The sequence below is a fragment of the Xenopus tropicalis genome, chromosome 9 (genome assembly GCF_000004195.4).
Source record: "Xenopus tropicalis strain Nigerian chromosome 9, UCB_Xtro_10.0, whole genome shotgun sequence".
Lineage (NCBI taxonomy): Eukaryota > Metazoa > Chordata > Amphibia > Anura > Pipidae > Xenopus > Xenopus tropicalis.
The window spans coordinates 24,364,956-24,385,575 of record NC_030685.2 but is presented as its reverse complement, the minus strand read 5'-3'; the positions used below and the strand labels follow the sequence as shown (position 1 = coordinate 24,385,575).

The 20,620-nt window shown below is 38.7% G+C and overlaps 1 protein-coding gene across 3 annotated transcripts; it reads left to right on the top strand.

The window, feature by feature from the left end:
• Positions 1-19,125, top strand: pdilt (protein disulfide isomerase-like, testis expressed). 3 transcript variants are annotated; one of them, XM_018097350.2, is made up of 11 exons: positions 1-443; positions 2,829-3,035; positions 3,927-4,060; positions 5,173-5,313; positions 6,857-6,967; positions 7,907-8,032; positions 8,944-9,141; positions 10,049-10,169; positions 11,373-11,554; positions 12,641-12,733; positions 18,986-19,125. In XM_018097350.2, the coding sequence occupies exons 1-11, from the start codon at positions 128-130 to the stop codon at positions 19,055-19,057; spliced, it is 1,701 nt and encodes a 566-aa protein (XP_017952839.2). In that variant the 5' UTR covers positions 1-127; the 3' UTR covers positions 19,058-19,125. The 3 variants fall into 3 exon arrangements, with proteins under 3 accessions (XP_017952839.2, XP_031748624.1, XP_031748623.1); XM_031892764.1 differs by lacking the exon at positions 18,986-19,125 and adding an exon at positions 14,192-14,366 and having other exon boundaries at positions 5,179-5,313; XM_031892763.1 differs by lacking the exon at positions 18,986-19,125 and adding an exon at positions 14,192-14,366 and having other exon boundaries at positions 3-443.
• Positions 19,126-20,620: the final 1,495 nt, after the last annotated feature.

Sequence of the window (20,620 nt, the reverse complement as noted above, 5' to 3'; positions counted from 1 at the left end):
ACACATTCTGTTGCCAAAGAAAGTGTTAGATTTGCTTGTAAGAACGACTAACTTTCATTATATTTTCCCCCATATGAACTCTCACTCTTGGAACAATCTGTAAGTAAGCCAATTTTTTAATCAGGTTATGAGACGTGGGAAATTGCCACTTGTTGAGCAGATAAGGTGGAGTTTAGTTCCTTTAGAAGTGCTGGAAAATGCAGCTGTTTTTCTTTTCATTTTTACCCCAGGGAACAGAAAGCATATTATCGGCATGAAGCTGTTCCTCCTTTTGTGCTTTTCCTTCTCTTTCTCTTTAGCAAAGGATGCTCAGGCAGACAAAGGTTCCAAAGTGAAGAAGCACAAGCCTCCTAAAATTAAAGAGGAGAATGATGTCCTTGTTCTTACAGGTTCAAATTTTGCCAGAGCCCTTAAAGAAAATAAGTATTTATTGGTCAAATTTTGTAAGTATGAAGTTGTTTTTTGTGATAACTAACCCTTGTTTTCGTGATAACTAACCTTGCACAATGAAAAAGGCCTGATTTTGGTTACCATATTGTTTCTAGTCTGTGTTGCACTTCTTTTTCAGATGTCATTTCCAGGCCCCAAAACTTTCCACAATGTGTTGACATAGTGGTTGAAAAAGGATTTGAACCATAGTGACAATTACTAGGCCATCCCTTATATACCTTATGGAAGGGCAAAAGGGAAATAATAGGTTTAAGCTGCTAATGATCATTAACTTTAAATTAATCCCATCCCCCTAACAAAACCTTTAAACTTTTCAGTTAATATTTAGTATATAGTTAGTTGTGATTTCTAATAATGGTCTCTGGTGGATGTATTTTTCTTAGTGAGATATAATTTCTGTTTATTCTTACCTGGAGAGCCCAACTCTCATATCTATAGACACATGGTGTCCCTTAATATATTTTACAAGCTTATTGTGACCATATTATTATGATCCATATTAAGACAGTCTGGTATGGTTTCTTGAGATTAAGTATGTATTTCCTGTGTAGGCTAAATCAGGCTTGCAACATTAACTGCATCAATATCCCATGACCATGCATACATAGGGGCTGATTTACTAACCCACGAATCCGACCCGAATTGGAAAAGTTCCGACTTGAAAACGAACATTTTGCGATTTTTTCGTATGTTTTGCGATTTTTTCGGATTCTGTACGAATTTTTCGTTACCAATACGATTTTTGCGTAAAAACGCGAGTTTTTCGTATCCATTACGAAAGTTGCGTAAAAAGTTGCGCATTTTTCGTAGCGTTAAAACTTACGCGAAAAGTTGCGCATTTTTCGTAGCGTTAAAACTTAACTCCTGTAGTAAGACCACCAAGTTTATATTAGGGGAACCAAAGTAATTATCTACAATAACTATGATAATCCATTCTTGTTAAACGGTTAAGAACCCATTCAGTGTTGCAATATAATGCTGCAATATACAGTACAGATTTTGTTTCTGAGAGAATATATTGTGTATACAAGGCTGGTGTTCAAATATTTGTAAAGCACTATTTAATTTCTCTTACTCTCTGATGTGTGATAAGGCAGGAACATTTACACTCCTAGAGACTTGTGTCCTTCCATGACATTGTAAAGACAAAAAAAGACTGAAAGTAAAAGATATTTGGGCAGATAGCCATTTTAACACTTTTACTGGCATAAGTTATAATCTTCCTTCATTCGGTTGGAATGTGAGTACTCAAGATTCCAGTATTCACATTTCACATGTACAGTCAGTGCGTAGGCGAAAGTACCTCATCTTTCCTTCTAAAACCACATGTTGAATTAGTTTTCACCCTCACTGGCGAGTTCAAGACTGCCTGTAGAAACGTGGGATGAGATGGCATACACAAGCCTAATATCACCAAGTGCAATGCTAAGGGTAGGCTTGAGTGGTGGAAAGGTTGTCATCAATAGACTTTGAATCTATGGAAATGCATTATCTAGCATTATAAATTGAACTTCACTATCTGGCAGTCTAATAGAAAACCTTAACTTAAAATCTAAACCTTAACTTATAGGGGCTGATTTACTAATCCACGAATTCGAATCCCGAATGGGAAAAAATCGGATTGGAAACGAACATTTTGCGACTTTTTCGTAGTTTTTGCGATTTTTTTTCGTCACCAGCGTGGCTTTTTCGTGAATTGTTGCAACGTTTTCGTAGCCGTTGCGAAAAAATTGCAAAATACCGATCATTACGAAAAAAACGCATTCGGACGCTTTCGATCCGTTCGTGGATTAGTAGCCGTTACGACTTGCGCAAATTGTCGCAACTTTTTCGTATTGAGCGCTAGTAAACGGCGGGCAAACCTTTCCGATTTTTTTGTGATGGCTACGAAAAAGTCGCGACAATTCGCGCAAGTCGTAACGGCTACGAAAAAGTTGCGACAATTTATGAAAAAACCGCAAAATACCGATCATTACGAAAAAAAACGCATTCGGATGCTTTTGATCCGTTCGTGGATTAGTAAATCGGCCCCATAGTGTTCGTGACAATTTTGTGTTTTTTACTTCCCCCCATGCACGAAATGAGCTCTATAAAAATTAATTTGCGGAGATGGGAGTGGAAGAACTTAAACACCTCCAGTGAGCCAGACCTGATCACTTTATGGCAAACCTTTCTAATGCTTTTGTGGTTTAATGGAAGCAAATGCCACCAACAATGTTCCAACATCTACTGGAAAGTGCTGCCATTATATACATGTAAATGCGCTTGGTTTGAGAATAAAATGTTGGGTAGGCATGTATCTTAATACTTTTGGAAATATTGTGTTTATAATGATTTCAGCAAGTCCAAAACATTACTGAACCACTATTTTATTTCAGACCTTGCTCTATCTGGCCCTTCGCAAACCGTTAAAGAAGAATTTTCAGTAGCAGCAGGGAAAATAAAGAAAGACTCCTCAGAAATAAGGTTTGGTCAGGTTGAAGTAACTCAAGAAAAAGAACTTAGAAAAGAGTTTCAGATCAAAGAATTTCCTACAATAAAGTTGTTTGTTGATGGCAATCGAAAAAACCCTACTGAATGCAAAGGTAACGTATCGTGTTAATGGTTTACTTGAAAAATAGGAAACTGTTATTGGCTTGTTTGGCTAAAGATCCAGAATCTTATCACGATATTATTGTGACTATTCCGATTTTTTCGTAAGCATTTTTGTGATATTTGCGATCAACCGAAATTATCGTATCCAATCTGAATTTTACCTATTTTGGGATTCAAACTCGTGATTTGATGAATTAGCCCCTAAGGGGCACATTTACTAACCCACGAATCCGAATCCGAAAAATTCCGATTGGAAAACGAACATTTTGCGTCTTTTTTGTATTTTTTGCAATTTTTTCGGCGCCTTTAAGACTTTGTCGGAAATTGTCGCGACTTTTTCGTTACCAATACGATTTTTTCGTAGCCATTCCGAAAGTTGCGCAAAATCTGGCGATTTTTTTCATAGCGTTAAAACTTGCGCGAAAAGTCGCACCTTTTTCGTAGCGTTAAAACTTAAAAGGCGCGACGTTTCGCGCAAGTTTTAACGCTACGAAAAAATTTCGACTTTTCACGCAAGTTTTAACGCTACGAAAAAATCGCCAGATTTTGCGCAACTTTCGGAATGGCTACGGAAAACTCAAGTTTTTTCGCGCAAATCGTATTGGTAACAAAAAAGTCGCGACAATTTTCCGAAAAAAATCGCAAAATACCGATCATTACGAAAAAAACGCAATCAGACGCATTCGGCCCGTTCGTGGGTTAGTAAATGTGCCCCTTAGTGTGAGTTCTTATTTACCATCATAGCCAACATCCTTCCTTTACTTTTTCCCAATGTAGAAGTATTTGCATTGCAAATATTTAGGTCTTAAAAGTGCAATTTTTGTAAGAAACAATGAGGTATAGGATAGAGGGCTCACATATCCATTTTCTGCATTTTTAAGGTGTGAGAACTGCATCTGCATTTGTTACATGGCTGAACAGAAGAATGGGACCCAGCTCTCTTTACATTAACAGCACAGACCAGTATGATTCTTTTGTTCATTCGGGTGAAGTGACTGTTGTTGGGTTCTTTAAGGTATGTGAAACAAGGATTATATGGTAAATACTGTACATAAAGCAAAGTGGGAAAGGTTCTCTGTTATAAATAAATAGAATTTATAAATGAAAATCAGGGTCCATTTACTAATGCTCTTTTTAATCTCTCTGGAAAACTCCCTTGGTATGTAACAGCTACAGAGTTTGCAGTTTGTTTACAGAATTTTGTACAAGGAGATGAGATGTAGATAGAAACAGTGGTCTGTTACACAAGAGGCAATATTTTCATCAGTTCTCCATCGTATTTAGTCTCCGTCTGTCCCCCATTATCACTGTTAAGACAGCTATTTCTGAAGAAGGCTCAAAAGTTAACATAATTATAGCAACTTAGCAATATATATTGATTAAAAAATATGCAGCCTTTTCATGATCTTTAATGTAATAATATGGTTTGGAACAGCCCCGCCCCCTGTTCCCCTGCTGATCTGACTGACTACTTTGAGACTCAAAAAAAATGCAACAGTAGACGAGTGTCCTTAACCTGCCTACATCCTGCATCCTCCCAATCCCACAATCCCCTGCACACATGATGTCAATAAGGAAAGCAACATCACAGTGCAATGCATTGTGGGTTATGTAGCTCCTGCAAGCTGTCTATAAGCTATGGTGAAGTTGTAACTTTTATCCCTTCCAACAAGTACATAAATCATAAGAACCATGCACACCTTCAAACGTCTAATCCACAAAAGCATTTCCATTTTATTACAGGTATCGGACCCCTTATCCGGAAACCCGTTATCCAGAAAGCTCCGAATTACGGAAAGCCCGTCTCCCATAGACTCCATTTTAATCAAATAAGTCAGAATTTTAAAACAGATTTCCTATTTCTCTGTAATAATAAAACAGTACCTTGTAATTGATCCCAACTAAGTATAAATAATCCTTATTGGATGCAAAACAATCCTATTGGGGTTAATTAATGTTTTATTGATTTTTTAGCAGACTTAAGGTATGGAGATCCAAATTACGGAAAGACCCCTTATCCGGAATACCCTTGGTCCCGAGCATTCTGGATAACGGGTCCTATACCTGTATTTCAAAAACATCATCTTTCCAGCTAAGATATAAAACCATATTTATTCTTTTTTGAAGAAACAGGAGCCGGCTAGTAAGAAAGAATATTTTAATGAAGCTGCCAAGGATATTCCTGACTTTCCCTTTGGACTGGTCAGCAACGATGAGATATTTTCACATGTTGGAATCACTACAAATATGGTTGCAGTATACAAAAAGGTACAGGAGAGTCTTTCTCAAATATAATCAGTATGACCGGTATCTCTGTTTGAGTTTAACTAATATCTGTATAACTAGTTGAGATTTACCAATATCTGTAGAACTCATGCTATGTTGTTAATAAGCCAATTTTGTTAATTTTTTAGGATAGACGTCATTAAAAAATTCTTTACCATTTCAACATATTTAGGGGGAGATTTATCAATTTTTCAGTTTTTTTTCACGATTCGAATATTTTTGAGTTCAAAAATCGAATTTAAAAACTCTAATGTCTGGTATTTATTAAGTTAAAAAAAACAGAAACTCAAATGTAAAAATTTACCATCGGAAACTTGTGAGTTTCTATAGAAGTCAATGGGAGTTTGACTAGGCAAAGTCAAGCCGTGTTTTCAATTCAAGATATTCAAGTTTTTTCCGAGTTTGTAAACTAGAAAATTCATGGTATTTGAGTTTTTATATTCGGACGAGTTTAATAAGTTTTCCCTATTAATAAAGAATTGAGCATTCAATATGTGAGTTTATTCGATTTAGAAAATGAAACTCGAATTCACAAACTTGAAAAATTGATAAATAAGGCCATAGAGTTAAATCCGCTCCCCTTCTCAGCATCACAGCTGATTTTCTTTGCCTCTGGGGCTGTGTTTTGGGACTGAGGCTTTTGAAGAAAAGTGCCTAAATCTGTGTACCAATCTGGCGAATGGGTTTTGGCCCAATTTATAAGGTTAACAGGTCATGATACTTTAGGTGATTAATAAAAATGATTATTGACTGTTGGCTAAGAAGGTGTCAAGCTTATCACTTTTTGTCCAGTAAATATTTCTTGCTAATTGGTTGCTATAGGTTACTAGACCTTAAAAAAACATTGCATTTAGCTTTTAACATCCCAATAAAAGGTAAAAGATTATGGAGAGAATATGTCATGGCGGCCTCTGCTAATAAATGTGGTAGATTACTGTATTGCTCACCTAAACTTGGGAGGTGTAATGGATGGGATTCCTATATCCATGCTAATTGAAAATGAAACAATTAAATCACAGGAGTGCAAACATATTGTACATACTGTGTGGTTATTTGAATAACATTATATCAGTGACAAAAATTAGGATTTTAACCTAGAAGACCAAAATGGTGACTGTAGAAAAGCCTTCCCCTCTTGGGTTCATGAGCATCTTTCTCCCTGGCACAATCATAAAAATATGATAACAGAGTTCTAAAATGATAGATCATTTGGGATGCGAAAAGTACATTGTGGGAATATTATGCTTGAGTACAGGATTATTGTGTGGGATCCTGTGAAGCACGGGGGAATGTAATATTCCATAACACAAGACTTTCACTATAACTAATAGCTTTTCCATAATCCCTTTATTAAAGTTGGACTTATGAGACTGTTTCAACTTGGATAATGGTGCAAATTCACTCTCTCTAATTTCTTTTATAAATATCAAGTCATTGCTCGAAAAAAATGATCTACTCATTAGTTACCTAGGGGATTTCATCCTACAGCCACATTTACATTCCCATATTTCTGCTGATCATAAAGGACAAGCCTACCAACTATTTAATACCAGAAGAAGAAATTGAAAGCAAGCTGGACCTAGTGAGGTTAATCCGAACCTACATCATGGACGTGGTGACTGAGTATAATTTAGAGGTAGGGTACCCTGTTAAGGAATTCGTGTTAAAGCACTGTGCTTGGGGTGTTAATGTTTCTTGTTTTTGATATGTCTTGTGATGATCTTGGTTTATTTTATTTATAAAGAAAAGGATATAAATAATGTCAGTTCATGAAATGCCAATTATGAACCTGAATGTGAAATGCACTGTACGTAGGATATTTATGGGTGCACCACAGTGATGTATTGGTCAAAAATTATTCGACCTGATGAACCTAACCCACCCTCCCCGTGCCAACTTATATACCTGTGCTCAACCCCTACATCCATGGCAACACCACAGGGGGAAGGACAGAGGGTGCAAGTATATAAAGGACAATGGCAGACCATGTCAGCCATTAGACATTGGGTTGGGACAGGAGAAATAATAAAATGGCTTGGCAAGTAAGGTCTGCAAAAAAAACTGCATGGGGGGCGGTATTTTTCTGACTAAACCACCTGACAAGCAGGTTTCATGCTGATCCATACATCACTAGTAAAGATTTCCATATTTCAAGGCGATTTGAGATGTATGATATTTTTACTTGCTTTGCTAGATGTCAAGTTCCCACTACTGTTTAAACTTCCCAGCATAAAAAAAAAACAAATAGAAAACAAATAGCAACAAACGTTGGGGTAGATTAATTGCAGATGGAACTGAGAAATTCAGGAGAATTCCCAGCATTCTGGACTTTTTCATTATCTCACAACACTTTATAGATAGAAATGCCATTCCATTTTTCTGTATCTATAGCTTTACTTACATTTTTTGGAATAGTTATAGAATTGCATATTTTTATTTTTAAAACATTTTATATGCCGCATAGTTTTATATTAGCAGAATAAGCGTTTGCCCAAATAGATGATTTATTGAAATGCTACGTTATCAGGTGACTTAGGTATATTGGATATATTGATGTTTGTCTTGGTTTTTCCAGACTCAAGTCACTATTTTTGATGTCCCTGTTGGCAGTCACATTCTGCTCTTCACCTCCAAAACCTCTCAATCATTTGGTACAATTTATGAAAATTTTGAATCTGCGGCACTTGAATTCAGAGGAAAGGTTTGTATTGCAACGTTGGAGTTTTTCTGAAATGCCAGGTTACGTACAATGTTTTTTTTATCACTTCATAAAGCTATAATATCTTAATTTAATTTCAAAAATATAGTAAGTTATTAGGAAAGCTTATATACTAATCTTGTTCATTCATTCATTTATTCAGTTTATTTTAATGTAATGTTTTTAATTTATTTAGTTTCAAAACATTCATTTTTAAAAATAAGGAACAAAGGAAGGTTGGAGCCATAGCAGGAAAATGAATATAGGAAAATATAGTGGGAATATAGTGGGAATTTCTAAGCAATGCAAGTAGGTTTGATGTTCAAATACTCTATCCTGATGTAGTTATATATTATTATGGCCTTGGTCTGTTAAGTCAATATGGTTCATTTACGTCCACAATGCATATTTGACACAGTCAGATGATCAAAAAAATCCCATTATTAAAGGTACTCGTGTCCACATGTACTTCTATGTACATGGCACCACTGACTTTCTCTACCGGACAGTAGCATCAGGGTTCCCACAGCGGCCTGCATCAATCACCTCAATGCAGTCCAAGCACACACATCACATGTAAAGAACCAGGCACACATTATTCTGGTGCCGAGTGTCAGAAATGACACGCACTAGACATTTTCAGTGCAATTGCGTCCAATTTGTGTCAAAGTGTACCAATTGCAACTTTCCCTGGTGATCACAATGGCACTGGAATCAGGGGAAATACACAGCATTGTGGGTAAAAACATGGCATTTGTGTCTAAAATTGCACTTTGCACACTGCACTTGTGGTCATAAATGACCTCTTATGTGACCTTCTTCAGTTACAAAATCATGGACAGATCATATCTTATGATACTCAGTTTAGCCCTCCTTTTTTCCTTGGTCACCCATAGTCTTTAATGCTTTCTCAGCTTGTCTTTATACTAGTTGACACTGACGAGCCTCGGAATGGGCGTATATTTGAGTATTTCCGCATAACAGAAGTGGATACACCTGCAGTTCGTATCTTAAACTTGACCAGTGATGTGCAGTACAGAATGCCCGCGGATGAGGTTAACTTTGAGAATCTGAGGCGATTCTGTAGGAGTTACCTGGATGGGAAAGCTAAGGTAAGAAATTAAGGATAAGCAAGGGTGTAATTATAATGGAAATGGACCCTGTAACTGCTGGAGGACCCAGGAAGTAGAGGGGGTTTCAGTGAGACTGATAAGCAGCGGCAATATATATTTATGGAAAATGTCTTGTTCCCAATGTTTAGGGAGCCCAATAACAATATAAACAGTTGATGTTACACTATAAGAAGTAGGTCATATAAACAGTAAAGTCTTTGCTAATTAATGTGCTAATAAGTCAGTGGACTTTACCTTAACTTTTGAATTCACCAGGACTTTTGTCCGTGGAGTTTGCCTTTAGTTTAAATCCTACTCACTTCCTGCCCTATAAAGCTGTGCTTCCTTGTAACTTATAAGGTAAGTTACACAAGTTATGCATGGCCAGTCCCTCCCTTGGTTCAAAAATTGACTGAGCTCCTGACAACAGGCCCCCCTGTGCCCCCTGATGGTGGCCCTGCTAGTATATATTGGATAAATAAGCTTAATATAATTAGTTATATAGGGAAGGATAAGAAAAAAGGTGATCTACCTCATTCCAAATTGTGTTGCTGCTGATAGGAGCAAACTATGTCTATTGCTTTCACTTGGAGGAGTGTCTTCAAAATGGGGGAAATAATGGTGATCATCCAACTTTTTTTGTTTTTTTTTTATATACGTACTTCAAAAATAGTTCTATTGCAAGTATAGTTTCTATAGAGAGGCATCATCATTTGTACAAACAGCTGATGTACCATCAAGGCCGTGCAACAGGCATATACCTTTTAGTGCTATATCCTCTTCCAAGGGGACAGTTCAGTTTCTGAATGCTGCCTTTTATGCTGGACAACAAAAATAAGTAAGAAGAATTCCAATTTTAGCAGAAAACTAGAGAATGCTTGAAGTATTGTTCTTTTTCTCGAGACAGCCAAAAAGAGACAGCGAAGAAATTCCTAAAGACTGGGACAAAAACCCTGTAAAGCTGCTTGTTGGAAAAAACTTCAATCACGTTGCATTCAATAAGACTACACATACGTTTATCATGTTTTGTAAGTATAACTACTCGTGACTTTCCACAGTTCCGCTTGGTTGTATTTATTTTAAAATAAAGTGGCCCCTTAGTTTGTCAGATTTAAAAAACTGGCATTAGCATGTGATTCAATTTGAAGTCAGTTGTGTGTTTACATGGAATGCATTAAGAATAAGGGCTGGTGTTAATTCTAGGGCTTAATTGCATTCTTGCACCCTGTACTGTACAATTTGTGGTCTATTGTTTGTGTTTTTATTTAAAGCAGGTGTATTGCTGCTTGGCACAAGTAGAAAGGAACATGTGGCTTCTGTTAGTCAAGCCTCGGAGTGACTCCAATACTAAATGAGTTATTGTATCATACTGAATAGCATTTTACATTAGCAATTCAATTTCATCTGTATTATGTGTAGATTCATATTAGGTTTCAGATATTTCATGAAACAGATACATGTCTGTGCTGTAATTGCCTCCAGCAGGGTTTACCACAGGGTAAGGAGCACTTTGTGCAACATAGTCTAGTCGGTGTGCCTTGCAAATAGGAAAAACAGTATGCAAAATATAAGATTTTCCCTTTCATTGTGTATATAGGGTTTCATAAAACATTACTGGCCAACTTATTCAATGTAGTGAGCCAATTATTTCTCATATAGCATGTTCAAGGGCCAGATTAAATAAAAAAGATATTATACAATTAATTCTTTGGAGAACTTGTAGGCCTCCAATTGGACAGCCCTGCTTTTGAATACTAAATTTACAGCAATGTGTGGTACAGATGTTTTTATAAAAAGGTGAAGCTCATTCTGGCCCCCCCATATGACCACACAAGTCACACCTGAGCCATGTGCTTAATACTTTGTCCAACCAGATATGCACTCTATTCCCCTTAATGCGCTTCCACTAAGGCAGCCCCGTCTCCTGTAAGGATGAAGCACCGCTGAGACTTGGAAGGAATTTCACTTTTTAAAGACTGTTGGTTTGGGTTTTGTAAAGCTTTGTCGACATTTTTAATGAATTAATTTGCTGAAAATAAGCAACTGGAATTCATAGAATTCTGATATGCTTTGGTCATTGCCAAAAATGGCATGTTGTCAGTTACCTACGAAACAGGAACTCAGAGGGGCTCAGAACAAGGGATCCTAATAAACAAACTACTTTTTTTTTTTTTTTAATAAAAAATAACATATTTTTATTCAGATCTGATTGAACTAATTTTTCCTTGCAGATGCACCATGGTCCCAGGAATGTAAGGGTTTATTCCCAATCTGGGAAGAGTTAGGGCGGACATATCAGAATCATAAAAATGTGACCATTGCCAAAATAGACTGCACAGCCAATGATATTCAGCTGATGGTACTGGATCGCTACCCTTATTTTCGCTACTTCCCTGCTGGATCAGACACCAAGGTAAATTTTAAAGGGGATCTAAACCATACTTTATTCAAATGTTGCATATTATCATATTGTAGCATGCTAGGGCTGTAGTCCAGCACCAAAGGGCTTTGTTTTGTTAAAGCAATGTTCTCAAGGCAGCTGCATTGAAATGGAAAAAAATCCTCCAATGAGAATCCCAGCTGATCTGTGTAAATAAGGCTCCCTGTTCTTTGTTCCTGCAATTGGAGTTGGGAGCAATAAGCACAGTTTCCCAGCACTGAACAAGTCTGTTCTTTATCCCCATGTCTGATTCCTGTGTCATATAATGAAGCCAAAATGGCAAAATAATCTCTGTATGTAAGATAACAACATGATGCCTGACATAGTGCTGGGAATCTTGCATCTGTAATTATGTTTTGGCCAAGAAGTGTAGAGAACTAGGGGGGAGTGGAGTTTTAAAGCCTCCTTAATGGAGGAGTCATCCTTTCATAACAGTGTAGCTCCGTACAAATGTTGCAGCAGGGGTTAAAGCTTTATGGGAGCTGTAGTCCCACAGCATCAGAGGCTTCTTTAATAACACAACATTCTCTTTTGTATTATTAGTTATATAAAGCACTGACCCTTTCATTACAACTTAGACAATGAAAGTAACATTTCGATTGGTTATTTTTTGTCCCTGCACTGGATCAACCTTGTTCCTCAGTAAGTAAATGAGTTCTGTCCATAAGCCCTATGTCCATATATAGCTGGGACTGCCTTTTTCTGAATTTACTTACAGAGAGTGTCGCTAGGTCAAACACTAAGGTTATATGTCTTTTTTCAACCTTGCTTACCATGTGACTATGTCATGTATGTCTTTGTTTGCCATTGGCCACTGTTGCTCTTCCTGTCTGTGAGTCTTTCAGTGCAATGCCTTGCTAACGCTACAGTAACACTTAACTAATATAATAGTGCTGAGAATTAGAATTCTTATTGGTGCATTCTCTTGCATGTATGATACATATTGGCCAGCTGAATTCTTTAGCCATCTCTGACGCTCTTTTTGTCTGTGAGTCTGCGTAATTTCTTTCTAACGCTACAATAAGACTTATGGGATACAATATGTTTTCTTTCTGTAAGTCCATTCGCTACACTGGGGAACGGACACTTTCAGCGTTCATAGAATATCTGGAGAATGAAATGAAATCTACAAACACAGAGAAACTGGATAAGGTAAATGGTTTATTTTGTTTGTGGCATAGAAGATGCAAAGAGGTTTGCTTGCAATGTCCTGTCAGCAAACAACCAAGGCATTTCAACTCACCCACATTTTTTCAGGAGTCACCCAGATGTAACCCCCTCTCTCACCTTATCACCTACTGAAACAGGTTTGTCACACCCTGTTAGTTATTTGCACCCATCATCTGAAATCCTAAACAGATTAGAAAAGAGCACAATCCGGGCGCAGGGCCAGGGCAGAATGGGGGCGGGTAGGGGCAGATCTGAGGTCAGGCTGAGGGTGTGATAGGCAGAACCAAGATGCCCCCAGATCAGTTCTGAACTGGGTTAGCAACTCTGCGGACGGAGGATGCCAAGAAGTGCTGTCCTTGATAACTGCCCTATGGTAGGCAGTGAGGACAGGTCTTCCTTTCACCCACAAGCACTGTGTTCTGCACCGTACAGCATGTTTGATATTGGGTATGAAGTGGAGAGCACAACAAGGCCCTGGAGGAAAGGTTTAGTGAATAAGCACAATACATGCCCTGACCCTTATAAGTACCGAGCCTATTAATAAAGATCTTTTGTTGTGTGAAGCTTAGCAAAAGGGGCCAGTTTTTTAAACTTTTAAGTAGTCTCCATATGTTAGGTCATTGCTACACTGGGTAGATTCTTAGCCTGCAGATAAATGCAGGCTGACAATCCACCCCTATGCGCCAAAAAGCTTATTGATGTGCCTGCATCCGCAGCTATTGCGTACGGCTGGGTACAGGAACACAAAGTGAATTTTGGCAGAAAACTGCTCACATATGCAGTTTAAAGTTCGAAATTCTATCAGGGGATTTTGTAATTGGGGTTTTTTTTTTTTTACTGTTTTCCTGGTTTTGACTTTTTTTGAGTTCTTTTATACCCCCCCCCCCCTCCTTCTGCCACTTCTGATAAGGAATTTTATGGTTTTCAAAGGAGTCTGTGCGCTTAGGTTTCGATTGAGTCTAGACGATAGTAGGAGATGGGGGCATGGGGTACCTCTAAGAAAGGATTGGGTGTATTTTTTTATTTAGTTCAGATCTTTTACCCTGAGATACTGTATGCTGGGGTAGGAAAAGGAGAGGAGAGTTGTATTCTAGCAACACCTGAGTAACTCATGAAAGGTTTCATTCCCTATTGAAAAATGCTTAGATGTCAGAAGGGGGCATTGCCATATAATATAGAATATAGAATATAACTTATTTTAGGGGATTTTCCAATTATTCCTTATCCATTGGCTGTGCTGGAATGCCTTACCCTTGTAGGACATCTACCCAGGGCTGTATCCACCATATAGGCACCCATAGGCACCTTCATATACATTTAAAAAATTCCCACAGCAGAAGGCTGCACCAGACCTAAATAATTGATTCCTCACTCAAATACATTTTTTTATTTTTGACGAATGAAAGGAAATGAGTCACTCATATATGTATGTTTTTAAAGGAATCTTCTGGGACAAGGAAAACAGAAAATGAAGAGAAAGATGGCGAGAAGATAACAAAAGAGGAGCTTTAGCCGGTTGCACATACCTCGCAATTTCTAGTCGTTATTACTATCAGCCAGATATTACTGCAAGCACTGAGATTTTGTCCTAATTAAAGAAATGTATCACAACTCAGTAGGTGTTTCTTTCATTTATATTGGGTTTTATTAGCTGTGGCAACTATAATATATCTCAAGCTAATTTCTTAAGCATTTCTTTCTGTAAACATTGTTTGTACCATTGTACCATTTGTACTGAACAGATTAAGGATTGGACTGGCCTGCCGGGTACTGGGACTTTTCCTGGTGGGAACTGATCTTAGTGGGCCCTTTGCCTTTTCTGGAGCACAGAGCATTTATTTGTTTCTACCTTTTCCAGGTGCTGCTTCCCAGTAGTAAGACAGAGTTAGTTTAGGAGTCAGTGATGTGGTCAGAAAAATAACTTTAATCAAATTTATTACCACAGGTAAGCAGGAGTGGCTGTTATATTGAGCTGGCAGGGGGAATTTCTCATAAATAATTTGCACAGCAAGAGCTCTGTAGTCTGTAGTCACTGTATTGCTGTGTGCCTGTATTTCCTATATGACTGTAGTCACTGTGGCACAGACAAGCGTGGAATGCAGGTGGAATGTGCTGTTAGGAGCTTCCCTGTGCCACACAGAGTACAGCCTAATAGGGTATATAGGCCTGCATTTCTTCCTGTGCTGAAACTCATGAAAGATCCAGCACAGGGAAATGCTGGGAAAAACACTGTAAGAGACATGAACAATTTTAAAAAAATGTTGTCACACACATACATTGACAACTTTAAAATACTGAAGTAAAAATGCAGTTTGAAGCAGTTAGGGTGACAGAAAAAAAACATTCATTTTTTGTTGGCATTGGTCCTTTACAGCTGAATTTTTTTTTTCCATAACGCTGTCTCTCTAAGAACACTTTATATGAGTTAATATTTCTAGCACCCCAAATCCTTTATCACTCCCTATCATTTCCTAGAAAGATTAATCAGTCTATGCTGCTCTGAGGCAGCCTTTCAGATGCCGCCTCCCTCGCAGAGGTGTGAAGAGGGGGCCACATTGCTAGTACTGAGTTGAAAATGCGATTTAAAATCTGAATTTCAGTTCTTAAAGCTACCAGGAGCGGCTTTTTGCTGCCCATAGTACCTTGCAGGCTTATGGCAGCGGCGCCCCTGTCTTCAGAATATCCAGTTATTGCGGAACTGCAACTGCTTTCAGTCTTTTACCGCCATTGGCATTGGTCTGATATCTAGTGGGCTCACATAGTTAATATTACAAGCATCAGGAATGTGTATCAATTGGCTTCTTATTGCCAGTAGAAAGAAACTGATTTTTCCTGTGATAGTTGCTTTCAGCTGGATAAGACAGCTCAGTTCCACTAACTGTGGCAGGGACAATCAAGGCAGGCAATTTCATAGCTGGTATTATAAATCATTAGAGGATTGGTAAGGGAAAGGTAAATGTAGCCAATGAAAAAGTAACGGCTCTCAAGCTGCCCGCGCAGCTTGCCTGGCCGGGACATGGGTATATAGGTTAAGTGACTTGTCCAAGGTCACAAGGTGCACCTAGGGTGGAATCGAACCCGAGTCGCAGTGGGTCACCACACTGAAGGCTGATTCCCTAACCACTAGGCTATCTGAGTCCTCCCACTTGTAGGAGGATCTTTTTGGTCTGTTGTCTTAGATATGACAGTTGGTGCGCCCTAACTGTGTGAAGGAAACATGCAGGGTTAAAGCCGGCTGCTTGCACCAAGACCTGTATGAGTAGGGGGACTGTTACATAAGTAAGGGGGACTGTAAATAAGTAGAGAGAATGAATCTGGAATCTGTGCTACACTATTCATAACGTAAAAATAGGCACAACATCTATTTGAAAAGTGTTTGACCTGAAAGCAGGTGCTTGTATGGCTATCCAAGCAGGAGCCAATAAAGCCCTATGTGGGTTATATGAGAGACTTTCCATAGAAGGCTGGCTGGCCACTATTATATCATGTATTATGTTGGTAGATAGTTTAGAAGCAGGATGGGCAAACAGGAACAGAGCTGCCAATCAGTGGGAAGTGCCAGAACATAAGAGACTTTTATCAGGGCTGCCATCCGGAACTTTGGGGCCCCATACAAGTTATTTATATGGGTCCCCCCATGAACACAAGGATGGCACTGGGCAGTGAGTGACACATGGGGAATGGCATATGGGTGAAAAGCCTGTTATGATCAGCATTACATGAGGGATATATGGGGATAGGAGAGAGGGTGGGGTTAATATATGAAAATAATGAAGAAGGCAGTAACTGACATAGTGGTTGGATGAGAGTGACATACAGGGAGAGGAGGTGGCACATGAAACACATGAAAGATCCTGCACAGGGAAACACAGAGAAAACACTTGTCTGTACAATTTTTTTTTTTTTTTTTTTCAATTTTGTCACACACATACGTTGACAACTTTAAAATACTGAAGTAAAAATGCAGTTTGGAGCAGAAAAAAAACCATTCATGTTTTGGTGGCATTGGTCTTTTACAGCTGAAATTTTTTTTAACTCTATTCAGTTCTAGAACACTTAATATGAGATTAATTCTAAACCAACAGCTGCTTACAATCAACTCCCAGCAGTCATTTTTAAGTTCTACAGATTGTCTCTGGTATTTTTCTGTCAACTCCCAGCCAGTCCAGCCATTATCAGCTTAATATCTCCAGTTCCAAAACTTAAGCCCCCCCGCAATAACCAATTCCAGCTAAACATATCTCCCCTAAGCCTTAACAGAGTTCATATTTCTAGCACCCCAATCCTTTATCACTCCCTATCATTTCCTAGAAAGGTTAATCTAGATAGCCCCAAAAGAATCAGTTTCCACCTCAGACGTAACTCTTGGGTGTACTTCTAATTTATATGAGCTGAACATTAGATCTATTACAGCTATGTAAAACTTTGCCAGCACTCCTACAGTTCCGATATAGTACAAGACTATAAAAATAAATGATATATAAAGGAATATATGTGTGCTTATCTTACTAATAAGGTAAAGCAGCACCTTGTCCAGCTCTCTGCATTGCTTTCCCTCAGTAATTTCAGCTCTGTGTAGCCTCTGCTGGGCAGGCTAATGTTACATTGGGAAGGAAGGCAGGGAAGAGTAGCAGACTATGAGCAGAAACTAAGGAAGATTGTACTTAGCCTGAAAGGTGGAATACATTAAGGCTGGACTATTATTGCCTTATACTTGCACCCCTTCACATCACAACCCTCCATTCCCCACACAGCCCTGCTACTGATACGCTGATGTCTGATCTTAACCTGCAAACTTGTACAGCATTATATTGCAAACAAGTTCAGGTAAATTTACAAAGGACTTAGGTTTGGGGAGGCTTAGCCTCCCTAAGCCTTCATTAAAATCCTCCTATGGCAGTGCTGCGCCGAAATCTGCTCCGAGTGCCTGCAACTGGCCCAACACAATGGCTTTGGGTACAGGCACATCAATAAGTCTTTTGGAGCTTAGGGGAGGATTCTCAACCTGCCTTTATCTGCAGGCCCAGAATCCACCTTGTGTGGCAGCGCCTTACGAGACCAGTGAGATGCCTGATATAATGCTAGTAGGGTGGGTTTTCACTGGGTCTGGAATTTAGTTTGACTTGGCTATTTTAGAGAATTATGGAACACAAACAGAATGTTCTTGGAAAGGTTTATGTCTCCTATCCTGTAGATAATGATACAAGCATTTGGAGGGCATGCTGGTAAGAGGCGGCTGTACCCTGTAGAGCAGTCAATGAAGGCTACTGTTTTCTACCATGGTAAGACACCTGGGGGGGGGAGCGATCCATGGAACATACAGTGTCTAACACAAACATCTGTAACTTAAACTTTTTAATGTATAAGCGCAGTTGCGTGAAGGCACAAGAGCATTACATTACAGCAACCCCATTAGACTTTTGTTGAGTTTGTCGTATTATTTTCAGTTAGAGGAGATCATGCAGCTTTGTTGTGCCCTTTACATCTTTTCTTATCCCCTCAAGAAAAAAAAATCCTTCCCAAGTCTATATATTTCACTGATACTTAAGATTAACAAATATTTCACTTCTTTTTAAAGTTCGAAATTCTATCAGGGGATTTTGTAATTGGGGTTTTTTTTTTTTACTGTTTTCCTGTTTTTTTACTTTTTTTGAGTTCTTCTATCCCCCCTACCCCTCTCCTTCTGCCACTTCTGATAAGGAATTCCATGGTTTTCAAAGGAGTCTGTGCGCTTAGGTTTGGATTGAGTCTAGACGATAGTAGGAGATGGGGGCATGGGGTACCTCTAAGAAAGGGTTGGGTGTATTTTTGTATTTAGTTCAGATCTTTCACCCTGTGATATGCTGGGGTAGGAAAAGGAGAGGAGAGTTGTATTCTAGCAACACCTGAGTAACTCATGAAAGGCTTCATTCCCTATTAAAAAATGCTTAGATGTCAGAAGGGGACATTGCCATAGAATGTAGAACATAGAATATAACTTATTTTAGGGGATTTTCCAATTATTCCTTATCCATTGGCTGTGCTGGAATGCCTTACCCTTGTAGGACATCTACCCAGGGCTGTATCCACCATATAGGCACCCATAGGCACCTTTATATACATTTAAAAAATTCCCCCAGCCCTGGGTGTAGAAGGCTGCACCAGACCTAAATAATTGATTCTTCACTCAAATAAATTTTTTTATTTTTGACGAATAAAAGGAAATGAGTCACTCATATATGTATGTTTTTAAAGGAATCTTCTGGGACAAGGAAAACAGAAGGTGAAGAGAAAGATGGCGAGAAGATAACAAAAGAGGAGCTTTAGCCAGTTGCACGTACCTCGCAATTACTAGTCGTTATTACTATCAGCCAGATATTATTGCAAGCACTGAGATTTTGTTCTTATTAAAGGTATCACAACTCACTAGGCGTTTCTTTCATTTATATTGAGTTTTATTAGCTGTTGCAACTATATTATATCTCAAGCATTTCTTTCTGTAAACATTGTTTGTACCATTGTACCATTTGTACTGAACAGATTAAGGGTTGGACAGGCCTGCCGGGTACTGGGACTTTTCCTGGTGGGAACTGATCTTTCTCATAAATAATTTGCACAGCAAGACCTCTGTAGTCTGTAGTCATTGTATTGCTGTGTGCTATTACACAGCTTGTACAGCAGTAATGCAACAAACACATAGGGGGGAGCACTGGAGTAAACTGGCATCTATTAGGTGAAACAGTGCCTTCTAGGCTATATTAATCAGTTATTATCCTTTCAAATATGGGGATAACACTGGTACAAAAAAGAAAAGGTTTTATGGCTCTGGTAGGTGGGTCCTTGATATCAGGTTTTCTGGTGGGCCCTTGGTGTCCCGGTTGGACACTGATTAAGAGTAAAAAGTAGAACATATAGTACCCAGTCTGGATAGCCCAAAAAGCACAAATACATTAGTAAATGGGTGGATAATTATGAAGATCGTCTTGCTTTTTATGGGGTATCTTTAAAACATACATTGGCTTGGTACTAAGAACACGCATGAAGTCCACTCTTGTGGTTCAGGGGTAGCCTGCCCAGACCTACAGCTATTAGTACTTTAAGCCAGCAGGGCATGTACCAGGGCCACTTTAAGTTACCAGTGGGCCCTGCACAAAATTTCATTGACAGGCCCCCAATTCCCCAAGAAATTTGTGATAGAATAACCATCAAGCATGTGAGGTTCAATATAGTAAGGTGGGCAGTGAAGAAATGGTCTGTGTTTACTGAAGTAGACATGATCCCCAGGTGTGCAGCCATGGACCAACAGCCTGGGGAGCAGAAAAATGACAAAATGGTGATGCCAGAAGAAAAAAGGACAATAAACCCTACTATAGAGCTTTTCAAGTTGGTTAAAATTAGGGGTCTACTATCTCTGCATGATGATTCTGCCCAAAGTGATCCCATTTTAAAGGTGTTCTATTGGACCACCTTTGCCCTTTTATTAAAATGGCCCTGGAAGGTACCATCAAATATGCTACAGTAAAATCAGCCAAATATGCCAGGGATGCCCAACACAAAGCCCAGTATGCCAAAGGATGTAATTCAAATCTGCAGAAGTGTTTCTCCGGTTACTCAGCAGAGCACCAATATCACCCAATACCAATCAGCCAATGACTGTCCAACCATAGTCCTGGTGCTCCTTCCTCCTACATAGTGACTACGTGCAAAGAGAAATAAACCCCCCCTGAGATATCCGTGGGAAGCAAGCTAAGCTAATCTCTTATAACTGTAATGAAATATCTTCTCTTTATTCATAAGGAATTGCCTGAAACTAAACACAACCGCATAGCTGAAAATCGTTCTAACAGTCTGCCCAGTTCATGCCCTGGCTTTCTGTCTGTTTCACTTCTG